Source organism: Rhea pennata, chromosome 1 (genome assembly GCF_028389875.1).
Source record: "Rhea pennata isolate bPtePen1 chromosome 1, bPtePen1.pri, whole genome shotgun sequence".
NCBI lineage: Eukaryota > Metazoa > Chordata > Aves > Rheiformes > Rheidae > Rhea > Rhea pennata.
Genome location: NC_084663.1, coordinates 123,206,376 through 123,229,769, shown reverse-complemented (window position 1 = coordinate 123,229,769; position 23,394 = coordinate 123,206,376). Strand labels below are relative to the sequence as shown.

Genomic DNA, 23,394 nt, shown 5'->3' with positions numbered 1-23,394 from the left:
TAGGAACAGGATTAAAAGATACACTTTTTCTTTTTTTCTATGCTTGAATAAGAAATGGTTTTGGTCACAGAACAACAGTAAACCTTTTTAACCTTTTTTTTTTTTTTTTTTTTTTTTTCCTTTTTCAATCTTCTCTTGCTTCTCTATTCCTATATTTTTTTTATTAAAAAATGATATTTTGTAAACATACAACTTACTTACTTACTAGTAGTATGTTGTGCTATGGGGAAATTTATGTTTTAGTTCTCTTGACTGTGTGAGTGTTTCTATATGTTTTATTATTATGCTAAAATGGTTCTCATTTTCATTCTTTCAAAATAAGGCCTTAGCATTGAATTTAACATTCTTTTTGTCTTTTTATTCCATCCCTATCCCCTGTATAATTGACTTACTTTAATAAAATAGCAGGTTAAAATAATTTCTCAGTTTCCTAAGTCTTGGATAATATGGTGCTGTTCACTTAAGGTTTTGAATATGTTTTAACCTTCGCATTTGGCTAGGTACTGCCTGAGTGAAATATTTTTTTTCTTTTATTTAACTGTGGCATATTTTATGTTTTGGTGTTTATGCCCTGTATATATGTGTGTATTTCTTCCTGTTTGGGAAGGCAAAGTCATAAATGTTCAAATAGCTTTTCTATTGTAAACCTGCTAATGATACCTGGGAGACAGTGAATTTAGAAGGAGTATTTGGGATAGGGTGTTATTCTGTGTTCTAGTGAACATGTGTTGTAACAAAATTATAGAATGCGGTAGATATATTCTTAGATTTAAAATGATACGTTTGTGTTTGTATCAAATTGGAGAGTGAGAAGAAAAACATGTATTCTTAAGGTGTGAAATGTTTGACCTGATTGACTAGATTTTTAAATGATTTTATTCAACTTAGTTTCATATAGACATTTAGAGATGGTGCATGTTGATAATGTGAGGATGATGAATATCCTCATACATATTTTTCTACTCTGAGCATCTAAATGAATTGCAGTTTAGAGCACTAAAATTAGAAGCTGGTTTTAAAAGTAATCACAGTGGTGAGGGCACCTTATCGACACAATTCGGCATATATAAGTTATTTAAAACTTTGTGGTTGTGAGTATTCGTAGACAGACCAGCGCGGAGGTGGATGCAGGTTGCCTTGGGGCCTGTCGGTGCTGTAGGGAGGTAAGTGGCCAGGAACACAGGCAGGGGCAGGGAGACGGCAGAGGCCTCTTCAGCCAGAGGGTCATGGGAACAACCTGATGGGAAGTGTTTCTGGCAGAAAATCTCGAAGGTATTTTAAAGAACTAGCAACTTAAATTTTTGTATCTAACTGACGTTACACATAAATTTTAAGAACAATCCTGAACAACAGCCAAAACCCCAGAAGATGGGCAAAAGAGCTGTAGGCCCCAGTGCTTTGGTATTAATTTCAAACAAACAAACAGTATTTGCTTTAGCTTTGAGTATTTTGTTAAATGATAAATCAGTGAATTTTGCCTTGTTGCAAATGGGTGGTGTGTGGATTACCCTTAACGGCCAGCTTGTTTAGTAGCCTGCTTATGTAGGCTGCTTATGCAGAATTTTGTGTGTCCAACGGAAAATGTTTAGGGATCTAGACATCAGAGGAGACTGAAAATCACTAGGATATAGAATGTAACCAAAGGGATTGATGAGATCTGGTGCATCCTGAGCTTTATTTTTGGAAGAGCAAGCTCAGTATGTCTTGCCAGTGCACGTTTTTTTATTCTCCCTTTACTTAAATCTAAGATGGTTCTTTGGTTAAGTTACAAGAAATGATTATGCAGGACTTTGTCACATTATTGAGGAATAGTATAACTTAGGGAGATGGTTTTGTGATGGTACTTGCAGGAAATGAACCTGTATATAAAGTACATACTGTTCTTGCTACCTTAATCTGTTGATATTGGTTTAATGCTTGTAATTTTTCAAAGCAGAGACTTTTTTGGTGTTTGGAAAACATATAGTATGTAGACAGTGTTCATAAATGTTAAGAAACAAACACTTAAAATCAAATTCTTGATGGTACAGCAGTGAATCATTATCCAAAATATTCAATTTTTTGATGATGCATTGTGCAATGTTCTTATAAGAACATAAGGCTTGTTTACATTCTGGTCTGATGCTGCCATGTGCCTGTTAGCCAAAGGCAAGATGTGTCAACAAGACTTTTTAGTGGGGAAAGAGGGATGAAGGACTAGTGATTTGAGGACTTCATTGCTAAGTAGTGCTAATGTTCTATAAAGATGGTGCTCTGGAGCTGTTTTTCAGGTCAGTCTTGGTCTTAACTACATGTTGAATAAAACGTAAGCTTTTTTCCACTAGCTTTTGTTTTTTTAGTTACTGAATGAAAGGGCATGTGAAACTGATTTCTCTGTATGTGTCCCTCTGCACTCATGCTTTAAAAATTACAGGACATCAGGGAGCATTGTAAATGAGCTACATGATTAAATTTTTATATCTTACAGTAGCTTTGTCCAGAAAAAAATCCCCAAATTTCAAATGATTCTTTTTGTTATAAGTTTTCCTTAAAATATTGCTTGATTTACATTTGTATGATTAATAATAAATATTCTTTTGGGTTGACATTTCATAAAACAAAATTGTAATCTTAAGGAATGCATTACCCACAGTAGTGTACTTATTGTGGCAATGTTACTTTTATTAAACCATTTATCATTTTAATGCTGTACATTCTGACTGACTCTTAAGGTTTTCTATCTTTTCTTAAAAAAAAATGCAACAGAACAGAAATTCAACACTCATTTTTCTTTCCTACAGCATTATCTGCATACCAGAGGTACTACAGTTTACAATCTGACTACTGGAAGGTCTGTATATACTTTTTTTTTTTTTTTTTTTTTTTTTTTTATGTTGTTGTAAATGATTGAATTTCTAAAATAGGTTAATTTTAATATAAGTTTGGAGTATGTACCTGAAACTACTTTTCGCTTTGTTAATTGGGTCCTATGGAAACATTTGCCTACCTCTTCAATTCACTATAATTTAAGTGAGAACAAGTATTCACACTGTTTGTGGAAAAGGCAGATAAATGAAATTGTCATGTTTTAGATTTTTTTGATTATCTGTTACTTCAATTTTTATTATGTAAGCCTAGATATTTGGATACATATAAGTACTGAGAGAATCATAACCACTTGAAAGCTGCTGCACAGGTTGTGAACTTTACTAGAAAAGGTGTTCTCAGGTTGTTTCTTATTTCCATCAATGCTAAGATGTTTAAAAGTTCCTTTCAATATTCTGTTAGCTAATGTTCTCACATAAAACAGGGAACTTTTAATTAATATAGCTATGAGTGTTATCTTTAAGTCCATGTGAAGCAGTAAGACAGTAAATGAATAGAAGTACAGAATTTTAGTGGTGCGAAAAACATTCAGCATCATAGTGTCATATGGAATAATCTGGAGCTCATGATTGAGTAGCAAGTACAGGAAAGCACGTATGAGCACGGTTAACATTTGTGTGGTTTTAAGCAGATGTTTACCTTAAAAGTGTGCATAATCCCTTATTTCGAATAGGGAGGGTTCAATCTGGGAAGACACAAATATGATGCATATACCAGCCTTTTAAAACCAGCATTTTCTGTGTTCTTTACATTTCATAGGGAGTATAAGTATATTCTAAAAATTCTGTTTTATCCTCTTCCATTTGGGAGAGAGGAAGTGGGAAGAGAAAGGCAGAGGAAATAGTGTAGAAGAATGAATTTAAATAAATGTATTCTACTTGAATGTGGAAGAGAGATCCAGTCAGAGAGTCACAGGGAGATTGTTCCTGTTGTCTTGTGAAGCCCTGCTCCAGCTGAAGTTGTGCGAGTGCACAGTTCTCACCAAGGCATTTGGTAGTTGAAGCAGAAACAATATTATGATTTTTTTTTAATATATTGGTTAAAAAGAGTATTCATCTATTCTTACCTCTCATGTGCTCTTGGAGAGGTAGCCTGAAGATTTCTGTTAATTGAGTGTTGGGATTGTTGTTTAATTAATTAACCATCTGTTGTAATAGTTTGTATTGTTTGTACTCTTTCATGCTAAGTAGTTTAGAATATTTTGTGACTTCATTTGTTTTATCTGGCTTGTATTCTAATGGCTTGTTATTAGAAGAAGCGACAGATGATTGATTGAATCATTTTCCAGCCATTTTAAGAAAGTGCAAGGCAAGATATAAATATTTTTTATGTGTATATATGAATACGTATGTATGTTTAGGCATATGTATGTTTGTAGGTGTAGAAGACTTCAGTATGGCTTATGTTATCTGCAGTTAAAACAAATGGGAACTCCAGTTGTTTTGCAGTTCCCTTTCAAGAGCTCAGAGATAGTAAATGTGCGATCTGTACTTGAGTTGCTGAAAACAATTTCTGATAGTACTCGGTGTACTGATATTTTACACAGCTTCTAACACATACCTGCTTCCTGTGTGTATCCCAAGAGTCCATCCTTGCAGAGATAATTTTAGACAAGTCTTGTTAAAAGAATGTAAGTATCATGGGGTTGACAAGAATATTTTGACCTCTGAGAAAAACATCTTCTGGTTGCCTCATACAGAAAGGACCTTATTCCCTATGAATGTGTAGTCCTAAATGTTTTATCATAAGCATTTTAGAAGTTTTTCTTGATTGCATCTGCATGAAAAGAGCCTGAAAGAGTACAAAAATGTTTTTCAATAAAAACTTCACTGATAATATTGATAAAAATGACAGGCTAACCATTTATCTCTTATGAATGGATGATAAAGCAGGTCCAGAGTTTGCAGTGGAAAGTTGCTGGTCACACTGTTAGATACTGTTTTCATGTGCTTTCTAATTAACTTTTTTTTTTTGAGCTACGCAAATAATACAAAGGCATTTCATTATTTTGCTTGTTTTTAAAAAGATTAATTCTCTCTCTCTTTTTCCTTTTTTAATTCTTTCAGGTTTAGATATCACTAGCTAAGCTGTTAAAATTTCTGATGATGAGGAAATAGGGAGAGAAAGGGTGGGAAGAAAGGGTGGTATTTGTGAGCTATAAGGACACCTGTGTGAAAATACTGAGAAATTCACGGAGACTGCTGGATCACATGAATGTTATTATATAAGAGAGATTTAAATCCAGACAGCAACAGTCTTTAATAAACTTAGGCAGCACATCTGAAATTACATACTGCATTGCAAATTTATGTGATTGAAATAAGTGTCCTGTTATCTACTTTGTTTATAAATAGAAAACTTGTAGAAGGATTTTGAGAGGTTTTAGGTTACATTAGGTATATTTTGGCCTCCTTAGGTAATATTTTTAGTCTCTGTTATTTTGTTTTTTCATAGTTGCCTCAAATCAGCAATTGTTCATTCTTTTGATGTATTGTTTATTATATGTTCTTCATTCTAGAAGTCATCTCTTTTTATCCTTTCAGGACCTTTGCATTTTTTTTCATGCCCCAAAGATATTCTAGATTATCCAATGTTCTGGTGGGGTTTTTTTTGTTATTGTTATCAGACCTTTTTCTGTCTTTTCAGAATTTGGTGCCTTGTTTTTGTTGGTAATGTAGTAAGCATTTTAATTATACCAAATAAAAAGGAAAAAAAAAATCATAAAATATGCTTTTGTGTGTATGTTATGATGACAGAAATGAAGGGTGAAAGATTAAGAAGATATTAATTATTGCCATTTACTAGATCAATATCCCCTTCATTCTGATGAATTACTATTTCCTTTAAAGAAGTAATATTTGTAAGGATAGTTTAAAGAATTGCATTGCATATGACACATTCCTAAATAGAGTATGTTTTACAGTAATGTCTTTGGCCACCCACAGATCAACATAAAATGTCATGCAAAAGTATTGGGGTTCTGCATGTATGCTGTGGTGCCTTAACTATGCTCTGAATTATTTGACTGGAAATCTTAAGAAGTAAATATCTCAACTTGGATGAAAGCTGAGATAACATAGAGCTCCAAACTCTGTATTTTTTTTCTGTGTTTCTTCTTCTTAGATGTCTATGCTAAAATAAATCTGCCTTCTGTGCAGTGTACTGCATTCTGATTTCTTTTTAAAACTCCCGTGTCAATATATTGGGGGAGGTGAGGAGGACTGTGGGGGATGAGAGGATAGGAAGGGCAGCTCAGGAGAGAGAAACAACAAGTAGAACTGTAGTTTGTAGATTTTGATATTACTGAGGAAATAACGATACCAAGTTCAATGTCTGCCATGGTTATCATTTTTGACATACTCTGAGGAGGAAGGATTAAAACTTCAGCAAGTTTTTATCCAAACATGATGGTAGATATCTGGCACCTGGAAAAAGTTACTTAAATTATCTCATGTGGTTTTATTATAATGCAGTTCATTGTATAAACTCCTCTGTATAGCATGTAGGTTCTGTTAGGGCTTTCCTATCAGAAGTTTCAGTACATGAACATGTGGGTCTATATATGTGTGTGTGTGTGTGGTTGTGAGTGTAAAATATTTGGATCTGCGGTATTATCATGATTGCTGGGGGTGGTGGTGGTGGGAAACCCCAGAAACCTTCTTCCTCGTGTGTGGGACCGGGAGAGGGCCCAGTGCTCACCGGAGTGCTTATGAACTGAGTAATTAACTTAGAGTTGTATTGAAGAGCATGGTTGTCAGGTACTTTCATTACATCTCTGCTGTATCATGACACTGTTACTGTAGCCCTTATTCGCATTGGTAGTCATGTTTAAAGTATATTTATGTGGTCTTTGGCGTGTACCTATCACAGTTAGAAGATAGGTAGCTGTAGTCATTGCAAAACAGAACTTGAAGTGAAACTATTTGAGACATGAGTATTAGGTTGAGTTCAGGTAACTCCAGGTTGATATAGTGTGTGGGCAGGTGAGATCCTATCTGCTTGGAGTATACCTGACAGCAAGCTCCAATCTGCCGTTTTCTGCAAGTATGTTTCCGTGAACCATCTACCTTTGACATCAGTGTTGTTGAGGACTGAGTATTTAGCTTTCTAGAGAGGACTTTAATCAGGTTCAAAAGATTTGCAGAGAAGTAATGAGAAGCATGAGGACATAGCAGTGTCTTCAGACATGAGGTGTATAGTGTGTGTGAACTCATCAAAAAGAAGTATCCTGACTGGCCTGAAGGATTTTTATGGACAACTGTGTTTGGTCAGGGAAATGGCAGAGTAGCGGAAGGTACACAGATGCTCAAACACTCCTATCCATTTATGAGCATGCTGGAGGATTGTCAGAGCACTGTATTTAGAAGCGTATCTAAATGTACCTTAAAATGAAGAAAGCTACTGTGAAAATGAGTTACTTTATTTTAAGGAAACTATTTACTGTAGACTAAGATGCCTAAGCTTAGATTCAGGGTACCTTAAAAAGAAAAGAAATCTACTTAATTGTAATGTCTCTTAGTAGACAAGTTCTTAGAGTGGGTCAGTCATCAAATCTGGATATTCCTTGAAATGTTTGAGGAACACTTAATTAGTGAATTATATCCTCAAATATGAATTCAAAGGTAGACTTCTTGTTAGCTGTTAACTTTGGCTAGAAGGTTGCCTAGAAGAAAAGGAAATCTGTCAGGCATCTCTTTATCGTCATATGTATAGAGAAGATGGTCCTAATCACCCCTGTTTTTAATAAAGATTTCATTTACGTAGTTTGGGTGAAAACATCAAAGTAGTATATTAAACTCCAAGGAGGATCTTTAGAGACCTACTTCCATACACCAGTGGATTTTAAAAATATCTTCCTGCAAGTACAGTATGAGCATTTTTTGAGAGAATTTTTTCTCCTGAACTTAACAGTTACACTGCTATAACATAGAAGACTGATCTTACTGGGGGGGGGGGGGGGGGGGAAGAGAACTTGAAGGGAGGGAAATAAATCCCATAGCTATTTTGCAGCAAGGTAATGGTATCAGTCTTACTCTGGATACAGCTATTTGCTGTTCCCTCCCTGTGTTTACTGGGCATTAGACCTCGTACGTAAATTAGAATGTTTACCTCAGGTTGTCATCTTGTGTGTATGACCTTCATATATATTTTTTAATAAATATTTATTGAAAACTTGATTATGGCAATATGTCTGCAAATAATTGAATTTCCTCTCATTTTTTTTTCTCAGATAGTCTGTATAAAGCTGAGGAGAATCCAAAACACGCAGAGACTAAAAAATAAAATCTATTAAATGGACAGAGAGAGCCTGGCAAAGTGAGGCTTCAAATAACTGAATGTATGTGCTTGCCATGGAGGAGGAGTGAAATCTTAGTCTGTGCTGAGTAGTTAGCTTGTTACAGAAAACAATTTTACAATGTAATTCTTTGATACGGAGTTCTAAAGTATAGTTTAGTACTGATTAATTTTTTTACAATGCTGTTTTATAATTAAACCTATATAGAAGTGTTACTAAGAATAATTTGTCAAACTTCTATTACTGAAGCACATTCAGTTAGTAGTAAGACTTCATAACTGAAAATTAGAATTAGCAAAGGCCTTTTTTAAAAACTAAACCTATTGCGTCTCTTAATATTTCTGTACAACTTCTCAACTCTACTTTTTCCCTTTTGATAGGTCAAATGCCTTTGTTGGTGTGTCTTCTTAATTCTATAAAATAGGAAACAAGTGAAAATACAATAATGCTCTAATTTGGGATATTTTGCTGTCTCTTTCTCCAAATTTTAAGTCCATTTTCCTCTTTTTAAATAGTTGGACAAAAAGCAATTACTAGACATACTGATAAAAGCAAAATGAGAGAACATTTTGCACCTTAGAGTGTCTGTTATAAGACAGAGCAATTTTCCATTTCATTGACTCACAACTGCTTTGTTTTCTGCAGTAACCTCAAAATACCAAGTAGGATTTTTAGACAGAACTCATCAAAACTTCCATTATTTTTTTAATTAGATTTAAATGCTTAGTTTAATTGAAACAGTACAGTGGTGTTGGATCGCTAGGAATTGCCAGAACTGAGAGCTTCCTGAAACTGAAGCTGGAGCGGGCAGCAGTATGATCTGGGCAGTAGTATGATCTGTAAACACTGCTGTTTTTTTTTTTTTTTTTTTTTTTTTTCTTGACCCCAACTTTTTCAGAATAGGTTTAGAGTAGTGGAGTGTTTTTAACAGAATGGAAATTTTGTGTAGGAGACAGACTTGAAAAGCTTCACTGGAAGAGTCCCTAGGAGAACAAGAGAGAACAAGACTTAAAATGACACACAGAGCCTTTTAATATAAAAAATTATTTCCAGGTAGCAACACAGGGCATGTACAGGAGGAACGGAAAGACAGAAACAGTCCCTTTGATCAGAGGAAACTTAATCTTGGAAAACGAGTTAAAAAAAAATCCTCAATGAAGGTGAAATTTTCTGAGACTGAGGCTAATATAGAAGGAATTGAAAGATCGGGTAGGTGACCTAGAAATAAGTAAGATAGAAAACTTGCAATTCAGAATATATCTGCAAAATAAATGGAATAAACCAAAATTTCAGAGAAAAAGGAGACTGGGAAAGTAGAAAATAAAAACAGAAATTGCATAAAAAATCAGCAGCTCTGGAAGGCAATAAGAATGGAGATACTGTTAGTATTTCACATACGCTTTTCTTTCTGAAATAAAGATCGTCAATGTACCACATAGTCTGTAGCGAGGGATGGCATAGAATTCTAAAACTGTAGTTTTAAGGTTGCATTATTTTCAATAGAAATATTTTGAAGAAGATGTATTCTGATTGTGTTCTGAGAGGATATGAAGTATAACTGCTTTAGGAACTATTATGAACTGAAGAGGAAGAGAGAAGAATGATATTATCATCCGTTATGGAAAAGCAAATATAAAATAGATACAAATTTGAAAGGAAAGTCCTAACTTTTAAATACTAGAGAGAGTAGGTCATCATAATGGAGATAAAGGGTAGACATTTTCAGGAGACTGTACTCTGAGGAAAACAATCTGCAAATATGGTCAGAGTCTGGTACAGATAGCATAATAATATAGGATGGCAAACTATTGTGCCTGGAAAAAAGAAAATAAGAAAATAGAAGAGAGATGGCTGAGGAGAGGAAAAAATTGTAAGACTTTGAATGAGACTAAACAGATAATTTGAGGAAGAGGAAAGTGTGAGTAGAGAAAGAATGACAGAGACTGAGGGAAGGAAGAAGTAGTCCTGCTAAGAATTTGAATTTAAATAAAATGGGAGAAGAGATATAAAAACATATACTAAGACTAAAAGCATATAGGAAGAATGGAATAAGGTGAATATGAAGAATAATGTGGGAATAAATTGTGGGAGATTTGAAATAAGATTTCACTATCTTTTTCCCCTGCAGCAATCCCTGTGATAATACAGTTCATAAATTCACCAGGCATGATGGGAGGGAATAAAAAAAAAATAATCCAAGGAAGGTAGTTGCTCTTGAGGTGAGGAGCATAACATCACCCTCCACAAAAGGAAAAGCATATCAGAGTTTTGATGTTTTGAGGAAGGCAGGAAAAGGCAAAGGGTAAAGCATTGAAGATCATCTGGGGAGCTAGAATTGGGTAAGTTTAAGAGTGGAGAATATGAATGAATTTACTCAAGTTTGAGCTGGTAAAATGAAGTTCAAGGACTCCACATACTGGGATGTCCATGGCAAGGAGAAGAGTAGATAAAGATGTTAGACAAAGAATTTATGTCTTAGAAACTTATGTCTTACAAATTAAACAATGATGAGTTTTAAATGTATGTACTTATTACTATAGCTGGTGGTACTGAACAATTTCATTGGGGGGGGGGGGAGAAAAGGTTTAAAATGACAGGAGTGGAATTAATCCAGACACCAACGAATACAGAGTGGTAATCTGGTAGAATAGTTCAGTATTTGAAGAAGTGAATGAGTTCACTGCCATAGAAAGGCTTTTACGGGAAAGATGGATCTAAGAATTGCACTGAAATGCTGAGGCCCTTTGCTAGAACATCTTTCTTTTTTTTTTTCCTCCAAAGTTTCTTAAGGGTTCTTAATGCATTTAGTTTTTGAATTTGGCCCTTCAGTAGGTCAAGATAACTGGAAATTGCATGTAAGATGATATTGGAAAAGCTAGAAAAGTTGTTAAAAGAACAAGACCTAAGAGAAATTTGGTGTATGAAGGTGTCTGAATTGAAGGACTAAATAAATGGGTTGTTGTGCACATACAGTGTGTATTCGGTGTTCATATACTCTGTATCTTCAGAAACACTGTAGATTAGGTTACTTCAGCATCCTATAGGTATGATCAGTTAGCTTGATTACTCAGTGATGTTAAACTGGTAACCCAAAAAGCAAGCAATGTTTATTTAGACTGACTTGAACACTGTCTTTTAAGGGTACAGGAACTGTGTGTACGTTTTCAAAATATTTCAGAGAAATGTGGAATAAATAAGGAAAATCTCTGGAATGCTGGAAAGATAATGATGACAGTATTATCAATAACGCTTTTTCATCTACAAAATATGACACCGCCCCCCGCCAGAACCCAATGAATAACTGTATTTGAATTTCAGAAAAAAACCTTTCAATGTTCAATGCTAAAAATAAAAGGTATCTCTTGTAAAGTGGTGAAGCAGATGAGCTGAAAGAAGGAATACGTTTTTTTTGTAAAACATTTGCTGTTAAGTGGATGCCGGGTAGAAAGATTAAGGGGAAAATATATTGTATTTCAGTGCTGTTAAGAAGAGACTGTAAAGCACAACTAGTTTAATAACTAGTTTAGAAGAATTTATACATTTATCCAGATATGTTTTTAAAGGCTAATACATCTCACGAATTATAATTTTAGTTTATTTGCATTTGGGGATTTGTCTGTCTAAAACTCTGTCACTATGCCTGTTAAAATACAGAAAATTCTTTCATAGTCTCATGACAAAAAGAAATAAATACTGTTTTTTACTATTATTAATGCAGATAAATAATGCAGTATGTTCAGTTTTGTGAAAAGTAAAATTGCACAAGGTTCTAACGATTAGCTCTAATAGATGATTTATCTAATAAAATTATGACAGGAGGCATAATCCCCCTCCTTGAAAGGAAGCAAGAATTAGGTGCAAGATCTTGAAAAGAATGAGACTGACGAATTAAACTACAAAATGTTGATGAAATTGAACTGAACGAGTGTCCTTTGAACACTACATAAATCTGATAAATTGCCCCTTTTTCTATTTCTTCTAATCAGCTGTCATCATGCAAAACCAAGGAATCATCCTCTGCACATATAACAATGTACCTGTTTAGATCAGAACAAGTGTTAGGCCTTTTTAGGGATAGTATATATTGCTCTTTTGTTTGAAATATTTTATATTTGCATTAATTTATGAAAAAATTTTGCTTTCAGTATCTATGGTTTTGAAATATTTTGGTGTATGCATTCAGTAAACCACTCATCCCTGTTAAGTAACAGACTTATGGGAACTCAGAGCTTCCCAACAGATTTGTAATTTACTCAGACTATTAATTGTAATTAAAATAAAAAAGGAGAGAGAGAATACACTTTGGAGAGCCTATTTGCTTTGGTCAGCGGAAGGAGAAGGCAAGAAATAATCCCCCACCCTCCACGCAGAAAAATGCTCTAGAAATGGTATCTGTTTCCAAATAATATTCTGAATATTTTCTAATGGTCATCCTGAAAATCAGCAGGAGGTCACTTTTTCCCCATATATACATGATTTGTGTCTAGAAGTCTTAAGTATTCTGGATGGAGGTGACTTGAATAATCATCATGGTTGTGGTGGTAAAGTCTCTTCAGAAAAGCTTTTTTGTCTATTGAATTCTCCTATTACAGAAGTTTTTGTGCAGAATCAAGAGCTTTTGTCCTTTGACTTTTTAGGAAAGAAAGGCCAGGAAGGCAAGATCGGGTTGCTCTTTATGTGAGAGAGCAACTGCAATGCATCGAGCTCTGCCTAGGGTGGAGGAGGAGGAGGCAGTTGAGAGCTTATGGGTGAAGATCAAAGGGCAGGTTAACACAGGGGACACAGTTGTGGGTGTCTACTACAGGCCACCTGACCAGGAAGAGGAGGTTGTTGAGGCCTCCTACAGACTGCTGGAAGTAGCCTCGTGATCACAGGCCCTGGTTCTCATGGGAGACTTCAGCCACCCTGATATCTGCTGGAAGGACAACACAGCAAGGCATGAGCAGTCCAGGGGGCTCCTGCAGTATGTCGATGATAACTTCTTGGCACAGGTGGTGGAGGCAGCAATGAGGAGAGGTGTCCTGCTGAACCTTGTCCTAACCAACAAAGAAGGACTGGTTGGAGATGTGAAGGTTGGGGGCAGCCTTGGCTGCAATGACTATGAAATGGTGGAGTTCAGGTTCCTGCAGGAAAGAAGTAAGGCAATAAGCAGGCTTGCAACCCTGGACTTCAGGAGAGCGGACTTTGGGCTCTTCAGAGACCTAATTGGAGGAATCTCATGGGTTAAGGCCCTAGAAGGAAGGGAGGTCCAGGAGAACTGGCTAGTATTCAAACATCACTTCCTCCAAGCTCAAGAGCAGTGCATCCCAAGGAGAAAGAAGAGCAGCAAAAGGGGCAGGAGACCTGCATGGGTGAGCAAGGAGCTCTTGGCCAAATTCAGACAGAAGAAGAAAGTACACAGAATGTGGAAGAGGGGACAGGCCACTTGGGAGAATTATAGGAATGCAGTCAGAGTATGTAGAGATGCGGCGAGGAAGGCTGAGGCCCATTTGGAATTGAGTCTGGCAAGGGATGTTAAGGACGACAGGAAGGGCTTCTTCAAATACATTAGTAGCAAGAGGAGGACTGGGGAAAATGTGGGCCCGTGACTGAATGAGGCAGCACCCCCTCTTCCCCCCCCACCCCGAGTCAAAGGCTACAGAGAAGGCAGTATTACTGAATGCCTTCTTTGCTTCAGTCTTCACTGCTAAGGGCAGCCCTCAAGAATCCTGCAGCCTGGATGTGAGAGAGAAAGTCTGGAAAAAAGGAAGACTCCTTTGGTTGAGGAGGAGAGCTTTAGAGATCTTCTGGGCAAGCTTGTCATCCACAAGTCTGTGGGCCCAGATGAGATGCACCCACAGGTACTGAGGGAGCTGGCGGATGTTGTTGCCAGGCCGCTCTCCATCATCTTTGAAAGGTCCTGGAGAACTGAGGAGGTACCTGAGGACTGGAAGAAAGCCAATGTCACTCCAGTCTTCAAAAAGGGCAAGAAGGAGAACCCACGCAACTATAGGCCAGTCAGCCTCACCTCCCTCCCTCGAAAAGTGATGGAACAGCTCCTTCTGGATGTCATCTCCAGGCATAAGGAGGAAAAGAAGGGGATCGGGAGTAGCCAGCATGGATTCAGCAAGGGGAAATCGTGCTTAACCAATCCGACAGGCTTCTGTGATGGAATGACTGTCTGGGTAGATGAGGGAAGAGCAGTGGGTGCTGTGTACCTTGACTTCAGCAAGGCTTTTGACACTGTCTCCCATAACATTCTCCTAGAGAAGCTCAGGAAGTGTGAGTTAGGTGAGTGGACAGTGAGGTGGACTGAGAACCGGCTGAAAGGCAGAGCTCAGAGGGTTGTCATCAGAGGAACAGAGTCAAGTTGGAGTCCTGTGGCTAGTGGAGTCCCCCCAGGGCTCAGTACTGGGTCCCATCCTGTTCAACTTATTCATCAGTGACCTGGATGAGGGGATGAAGTGCCTCCTCAGCAAGTTTGCTGATGATACTAAGCTGGGAGGAGTGACGGATACACCTGAGGGCTGTGCTGCCATTCAGAGAGACCTGGCCAGGCTGGATAATTGGGCAGAGAGGAACTTCATGAGGTTTAACAAGGGCAAGTGCAGAGTCCTGCACCTAGGGAAAAATAACCCTGTGCACCTGGCAACAGGTTGGGGGCTTAACTTTTGGAGAGCAGCTCAGCAGAGAAGGACCTGGGAGTGCTGGTGGACGACAAGTTGACTATGAGGCAGCAATGTGCCCTTGTGGCCAAGAAGGCCAATGGTCTCCTGGGGTGCATCAGGAAGACTGTTGCCAGTAGGTTGAGGGAGGTGATCTTGCTCCTCTACTCAGGTGAGGCCACATCTCGAGTACTGTGTCCAGTTCTGGGCTCCCCAGGACAAGGACAAGAGAGACATGGAGTTGCTGGTGAGAGTCCAGAGTAGGGCTGTGAGGGTTATCAGAGTGAGCTGGAGCACCTGCCCTATGAGGAATGGCTGCGAGAGCTGGGCCTACTTAGGCTGGGGGAGAGAAGACTGAGGGGGGGATCTTATCCCTGTCTACAAGTACCTGAAGGGAGGGTGTCAAGGGGATGGGGACAAACTCTTTTCAGTTGTCCCATGTGACAGGACAAGAGGCAATGGGCAGAAATGGAAGCACAGGAAGTTCCACCTGACCATGAGGGGGAATTTCTTCACCGTGAGAGTGATGAGTGGATGCAGCCCTGTCCAACTTGCTCCAGGTGACCCTGCTGAGCAAGGAGGTTGGACTAGATGATCTCCAGAGGTCCCTTCCAAACTTACTGATTCTGTGATTCTATGACTAGTTGATAGAGTAACAGCAAGCTCCCTTTCTTCATTCTCTCTGCTGAGAAAGTAGGATGCTAAAATATGGGGGACACAGAAGTTTGGCACTGGAGAAACTTTCTCATTAAGTCAGATTGCCAGGGGAGAGCACCTTTTGTTGAGTAGAACAGTTCTGACTTCAACAGATGACAGATCTTCAGTAGACAGGAGACTTGACTCCTTGGACAGATTATTTGAATGGTAGTCATACTGAATGATCTAATGTTTCCCTTTTTTTTTTATGTAAATAACTGTATTAGTTTGGTAGTGGAGAGAATGCTTACTTTCAAAAATTTCTGTTGTTTGTAGAAACTGTAGAAACCATAGAAATGATATAAATAATGCATATTTTATGTAGTTACTTTTTGTTTGCATGGAAAAGGTAAAAACCAAAATATACTTTTCCCCCCCTTATTTGTAGTTAGTAGATTTCGTTTTGATCATGAGTGATAAGGAACTTTGGTTTCTCAATACTGAGTAGCATTTCTTATCTGCTGACATGAATGCCTTACATTTTAAGGTGGTTCTTCGTTTCTAAGACTAAGTAAATATTTCACCTACTAAGGAATAAGTGTTGTATTTTGTAAATTTGAAGTATTTTAATTTGCTCTTTCCAGAATCAACATTTCAAATTTAATTTTTTAAAATACTCTTACAGATAGAGAGGCAATATTCTGCTGCATTTGATGTAAGCCTTACCCTGGTAATATTTATTTATTCTCGATGTATTATTTAACAGTGTTTTCTGGGTCTTATTTTGTTCTCCTGTCCCTAACTTTCTTAATGTTATATTTATTAGAACTCATAAGCTGCTTTGCATTGATGATTTGTGCCAGCAAATGTTTGAAATCTGTCATGATTGAAATGTCACTTTATTCATTAGGGGCTCCATTAATGAGAATTTTGTTGTTTTTTCTAGAAACAGAGCTCCACTTTGCTTTTCTCTGGTTACATGCAGCAATACTGCTCTCAGACTTACCCTCGTGTAAGCTGCATGTTGTAAATTTGAGACATCAATAGGTATTTGCAAAGCTTTTGAAGAAATTTGGAGTAAAAAATATCCCCTGACTATGCATTTAAAATAAAAAGACAACTCTAAGTAGTATTAACTTAAGTCACCCTCTCCTAAGCCTCCTTGTACAATAATTTCATCTTGAGGACATCTGCTTAAAATCTAATTTAATTTAGGCTTCAAATTTTCTTTTTTTTCTACTGTTGATTGCACTGTTATCTATGCCTCTTTCTGATTAAGACTGCTGTTGCAAGTTTTTAAGTAAATTAGATCAATTTTAAATTTGATAGAATTTTGTTAAGTCTTGATTAATCTCACAATTTGATGGCACAGTTATACCGGTGTTTCTCTTGATGCTCTTGCTGATTTAAATGATTCCTCGTGTCCTTCAACTGTCATTTTTCTTGCCCTACTACCAGTGCTAGTAGGGGTGCAGAGGAACCTCACTGGAGAAATGCTAAAGCTGATACTGTTGTTAAGTGGAGTGTCCATGGAGTTGGAACTGGAGGATTGCAGAGGTGGGACAGGAACGAAAAACAGCCTTGGGATTTTGGAGGAGGTGGAAAGCAGTGGGTTACGTTCTTGACAGGATGAACGAGAGAAAGTTTATGGTAGAGGAAATACAGGAGTCCTTAACTGGAGGAAAGGGGGGAAACCTCTGTATATGTAGGAACAGAATGGGAAAATGGAATCTAAAAAAAAAAAAAAAAAATCCTGTATTCTCAGAGAATACTGCAGAGTGGTAAAGGAAATGAGGCAGTGAATGGTGTGCTGGTTTGTGTCTAAATCTGTATTTCTTCTGCTATCTAATGTAAAGGTGATCAGCTTTTAACCTTTGAAAAATCTCTAGTCTGTTCTGTCTATCATGTGTTTCTAAAGAGTTGGACTGTAAGCTTGAGTGTCTGTGAAGGGGAGTTTCAGGAACAAATAGTAGAAAACTTTTGGAGATTTTAACATAGTTGGCTTCTGCCAACTCCTCTAAGTTCCATTTTGAGGCTCTCAAAGAGATGTGAGGAAGCATCTATACTCTGAGCATGGATTTAGAGACTTACAGGGAGAAGTGATATTTTTCATTTTTTTCCCCAGAAAGTGTAAGGGAGTAGGTAAGTCCAGCTGTCTTCATCCCCCCAACAAGGACAAGCATTGCTGCAGGCAAACAGAAGATTGCTGGCAGAAACAGCAGGCATGTTTCTGACATGGAACTGAAAACTGCTTTTTTCATCTCCAGTTCTTGTGGCTGACAGACTATTGGATATAGCCCTGGTGCCTTCCATGAAAGAGTGTGAGGTGTTTTGCTCAATCCTTTTGTTTTGCTAGCCTCTTCATTTCCTTCTCTTCCCAGGGATGGAGACTCAGTCTCCTCTATGTGTTGAGGGAGGAGGAGACAGAGATTGACGTGCATGTGGATAAACTGACAAGAGATAGAGAAAAGTAATGGCGGGAGGATGGGGCGATCCTAGAATTTGAAAACACCTCTTTAAAAAAAGTAGAGGTAGTTCATGTGAGGCTAAGACCATCCTACTCTAAAATGTTTTTAGAGTAGTGTCTGAGCCTGATCGTGCACTGCTCTGTGAAACAACCTTACAAAGATGAGTATTCAGAGCAGAAAAAGAAGTCAGTTCTGTTTCTTCTGTTTTGTTTGCGTAATGTTGCAGCAAGAAATAATTTCTGGAGTCTTCTTCCTTCTGCTTACCTTCATAGAGCATAACAGTTCAGATCAGTATTGAAACCACTAAGTCCTCATGTTCTGAGTGTTCTCCTTGAACAGGTGAGAGGTTGAAAAAGTGCTAGAGATTCAAATGCTAAAACTACTAAAAGGAATTAAAACCTTTGAGTTTAGGTAATTTTGGACAGAAGTATTTCTAGATGTATCCTGAGAAGGTCTGCAGCTTCCTCGACAAGCTGTAGCTAATCATCTACCTTTCCATAGCCTGTAAACTTGTAATGAGTGGATTTTTTTTTTGTTTTGTTTTGTTTTGTTTTTCTTTTTGTTTTTTTTTTTTTTTTTTTTTTTTTTTTTGGCAGTCAAAGGAAGTTGGGAAGGCATCAGCTTGTTATCCTCCATCAGTTTGGTAGATTGTAATGGTCTAATTATTTGGCATGAATTCCCAAGTCACTGTGCAGTATCATTTTGTTTTGTACAGGTTATTCCTCTTAACTTATGATTTGTCATAATTAATAATAATAATGATTTGTCTCATTTTTCTCATCTCATTTGCCAGAGGAATGGGATTGGTGAGAGACCCAGCATCTCAGATTCCAGAAGAGGGATACGAGTTAATTAAGGGTCTGACACCCTGTTTTCTTCTTTCTTGGTCCTTTCTGTGTTCTGAAAGGCCAAAAAAGTTCCTCAATTAAATTTAGTCCAACATTACCATCCAAAATAAAGATGATTATTCTTCCTAGTTTCCTCGTTCAGTCTTTTTTGCTAGGTTAGACTTTTAATTTGAGTATTATTTCTTATCATGTGAACCTTTCATTTGGGCATTGCTATAGCGTCTTCTCTTTGAAAATTGTCAAGTCATCTGAGAAATAGCAGTAAAACCAGACAACATAATTACACTGATACTTAAAGAAAAAAGACCCCAAAAAACAAAAAAACCCCACACATTAGACTGAATTTCAGGTATTGTCCACAGTCCAATTTTCTCTCTTCTCCCAGGCAGTGAAATTGGAATGTATTTTATGGATTTGTCTGTCAGGCTGTGATTCTTGGGATCAGACACAGATCTGTTCCTAGCTATCCTACAATGTAACCAGAACTTTGTGGAAACTCAAAACTACTACGCAAGCTGAAGAATATGATTCCAGTCATGCTAAACACTGAGGCAAGGGAAATGGATCATACAACACTCAGTAGATCTAAAAAAGGGAGGGGGGCATTTGTAATCTGTGCAGTTAACATTAACCTAACTTTGCTTTGGAGTAGAAGATGATGAACTGATTATTATTCTGCATTATCATTCTCATTATAGCTAGGGGATGGAAACTGGTAGTCATCATGGAAAAAGAGAAATCTCATTAAACAAAACTGGTGCTAATGGTAATGATTTTTTTTTTTTTGGCAGCTGATCTGCTGTAGGAAATTACTGCTTATTCCATCTACTGGAAGTTTTCATGTCACTGATTATACATATAGAAAGCTGTATTGGTTTTGCAGAATGCTGCAAACTGAATGTTTTGATGGTTTCAAAAAGCGGCTGGACAAATTCAAGGAAGAAAAATCCATTAAGAGCTATTAAATATGAAGACATTTTGTCTGGCTTTAGAAACCTCTGAACCACAAATCGCTGAGGGTTGGGAGAGTATTCTTGGGAAGGAAAGGCTTAAAGCAATAATAGAAAATTGAATGGAGTTACTCCTAGCAGTAACTTCAACAGTAACATTTTAAAAATTAAAAGTTACTGTTGAAGTGTTTAATAGCCTCCCTCCACCAAGGTCTCCAACTTGGAATTATGTTTCCATTCAATGGCATGTTCTTTACATTTTGGGGTGGAAGGATGATTTTCTGATTAAATGCATTCATTGGATGTTTTCTGAAGCAGAATTACTTTACAGAGCAATGCAAGAATTTCAGAACACTTTTTATCTTGTTCTCTCTTTCTCTGAAATCTATAAAAATTTAATAACGTAAATGAAGTAATCCATCTAGTTCATAATGGAGCATTATAGCTCTGTTTCAGTTCTGTTTCTGATCCTAAAATTTAGGCAGACAGAGCCCTCTACCTGCTTGAAACTTGTAAATAAGTTTTGAAGAAAAGCTACTTTTGAAGGCACTTACACTTCACCATCCCCAAACAATATGGCTTTCAGAGGGATGTCAGCCTTTTTATTTTCTGTGTTTTCTTTGTGCTTTGATGTCAAAAGCATTCCTTGAGAGTCTGTTCTGGATCATGATGGCTATAACGCTGGCTTTTTTAAAAAGAGAACATTGAGTTACTTGCTGGAGAATTTTTCTGAACTGGGCTTTAAGGGACGACTGAAGCAAACAGACAAAGAACGTCACTTCTGAGTTCAAGACAAACCCACAAGCATGATGCCATGAAGACAAGCCATCTTGAGCTGAGACTGAATATCAGGTGTTACCTTGAAAGAATAATGTAAAATACAAATGGCTCTAAAGGAGCACAGTATAATACTTAAATTCTTAAATACTTTCATTCAGTGCTTTTTCTAATTCTGTTATTTTACATGGACACACAACTTGAAATTTGTGTTGTATCTGTCCACGGTTACCTGTTAACCTCTCTAAGCCTTGATTTTATATTTTCCTAGAATTCTGGCTTACTGACTATTTTCAGGCTACAGGACTAAGAATATGCAAGTGGGAGTTGTGTGTGTGTGCGCATACATGCACACGTGTTTTTTAGGATGTATTTGTGGTTCAGGGATTAAGTACCAGGTACAACTTTGTTCCTTGGCTGGAACGTGGTTAGTTACTGAGGTATTGGAGTGTTGTCTTGAAGCACTGCTCCTTTTCATGGTAACTGGCCTGTTCTGGCTGTGAAAAGAAAATAGTTGACAAATTTGTAATAATTGGGAAGAAAGCAATCTGCCATGTCCACAAAGGATTAACTTGTCATAAATGGAACAAAGTTTTCTGTCTCTGTGCTGTGTTAGTCAAGTGTAAGAGGAACAACAAAACATTAGACTGGATCATATTGCTAATAAATTCAGAAACATATTTCTTTTCATGAATCAGTGTGGTAGACTTTGCATTTATAAACAGTAAATGAAGGGTGAATGGCCTTGTGTAAGAAAACCTAAGACACAAAGCTGTGACCTCTCACAAAGCTAAGCTGGACAAGGTTATTGCTACAGAAACTCCTACTTTATTCGCATCTTAGTTAGTTATGTAGGAATTTGTGTTTTATTTCCTTTACCCCATATGCAACACATGATCAGAGTTCTCTAAACTGAAGAGCTTGGGAAGGATGGGAGGAGGCTAAAAACATTTGTTAGGGTGAAGGTATTGTTTCTTTTAATAAAGAGAATTTAAATTTTATACCTGAAAAATCCATTTATTGGATGCCAATCTCATAGTGAAGGTACTAAACAGGTTTAAAAATGATTATTTGAGTGGCATAGCTATCTTTGAATTCTTAAAAGAGAAGTTGAGAAGTAGAACATGTCAGTTGATACAGTGTCAGATATTTAATTAGCATGTTAAACAATGAAATAGAGCATGGAGTTCTTAAAGTAGATTTTCTGTAGACTTTTTTTTTTTTGTATGTGTGTAAGAAAAGGATCAAATGTAATGCTGAAGACATGTTAAAAAGGGGGAAGTGTTCCACGAAACTTCTTGTATTGAATGCTTGCACAAGACATCAACGACAAACTCGACTTTCCAGAAAATGACTTCGTATTTTCTTCTTCTTTCTAGCTTCAATTGATCTGTAAGAGACCTTTTTATGCTCCCTTTCTGTCGTATTCCTTATCTGTCAAATTGGCCTCCCAGTGGCTGTTGTCTGTCTCCAAGCAGTGTTCGGAATTCTCTCTAGCAGACAAGTAATATTTAATTAATACATGTCATCTTCAGATGATAATATTCATTCTCTGGTATATTTGAGAGAGGTTTTTCTGCTTTGATTAAGCAATCTTTCAAGGGTGCTGATCATTTCAAGGTAGAGTATTTATGCCTGCCCATGTTGAGATCTGCTAGCTGACCACAAGGCTATGATCACATAGATTTGTGAAGATAGCTGTGTTATTCTCTTCATGCCTTCATCTTCTTGTGGGTACTGGTTTGCTTCATTTTTAACTGCATGTCTGCAGTTAAAGGATGATTCTGTTTATGAAAATTTTACTGCGCTAGATACTTGGATCTTAAAAAAGTAAGAAAATTGATAATGCTTAGTTGAAAACATTACTTCAAATAAGAGAGTAAACAGATTAAGACTACATTGAAGACAACGTTTGCTTATTCTGAGTAGCTGGAAAGTGGCATATAGGATGTAAGTTTAAGTTGCCCTTAAATGTTCTCTGAAGGAATAGAAGGTTTTATATTGTGCTTTGAGGGGATATCACCCCCTCATCTTTGATCTAGGAAGATTAATCTTAATTTTTGCTATGTATATTAGAAAGCGCCTAAAAATTAAAAATAAGTTTATAGCAGGGTTGCAAATATGGGATTGGCATTTAGTATTTTAATGACTTGAAAGTGAATGTTGAGATTCCAGATGAAGAGAAATGTTAGATTAAGAAATTTCAGAAGTAAAATACAAAGAAGAAAGAACAGATAATGGAAAATTGTAAGAGTAGGTGCAATTCTGTGCAATATGCTGAAATTTTTAAAGCGAACAAGTTCTTAAAACTACTTGAATACACCATCTCATATAGACATAGTTGATGGTGCTCAAGAAACTGACCTGAGTATCATTGCAATTTCCTCAATATGAGGAAAAAGTTAGAAGCCCAAACAGTATTTAGATTAATACAGAACAATATAGAAAACTCTACTGGAAGGCATGCTGTTATATAAAAGATAAGTATAGCTCAACTTGACATTTTGTTAGAATCTAGTCATCCCCCTCTTAAATGTAAAATAGCAGAATGAAATTTCAGATAAATGATAAAAGCATATTCAAGAACCCTTTGCAGAGGAGGCAGAAAGGAGGATGAATCAACATGTACCATGTATAGGGGTTAGGCAGGGATTCTGCTAGGTTGTAGTACAAGAATGAGCACTTTTACTGAGGAACAGCAATTATAATTTAAATTGAATTTATGGAGCTCGTCATAGCAAGGTATCTTCAAATAAGAGTTCCCTAGAGTGTTATAAAAGGATATCAAATTAACACAAAGGAGGAGAAAATCCCCATAACATAGAATTGATTAATTGGCCCTCTTCTTTCTTCTGTCCTCTCTTCCCTCCTTCTTTAGACTATCAACTAAACACCCGAGTAATGAAGTCT

General features: G+C 37.0%; 1 protein-coding gene across 8 annotated transcripts in view; it reads left to right on the top strand.

Moving 5' to 3' along the window:
* The window catches only part of KDM6A (lysine demethylase 6A), a 158,802-nt gene that overhangs the window by 42,351 nt on the left and 93,057 nt on the right, over positions 1-23,394 (top strand). For all 8 annotated transcript variants that reach the window (XM_062599581.1, XM_062599574.1, XM_062599564.1 and 5 more), the window contains exon 4: positions 2,781-2,830. In XM_062599581.1, the coding sequence (XP_062455565.1) occupies positions 2,781-2,830 (50 nt within the window). The remainder of the gene's footprint in view (positions 1-2,780; positions 2,831-23,394) is intronic.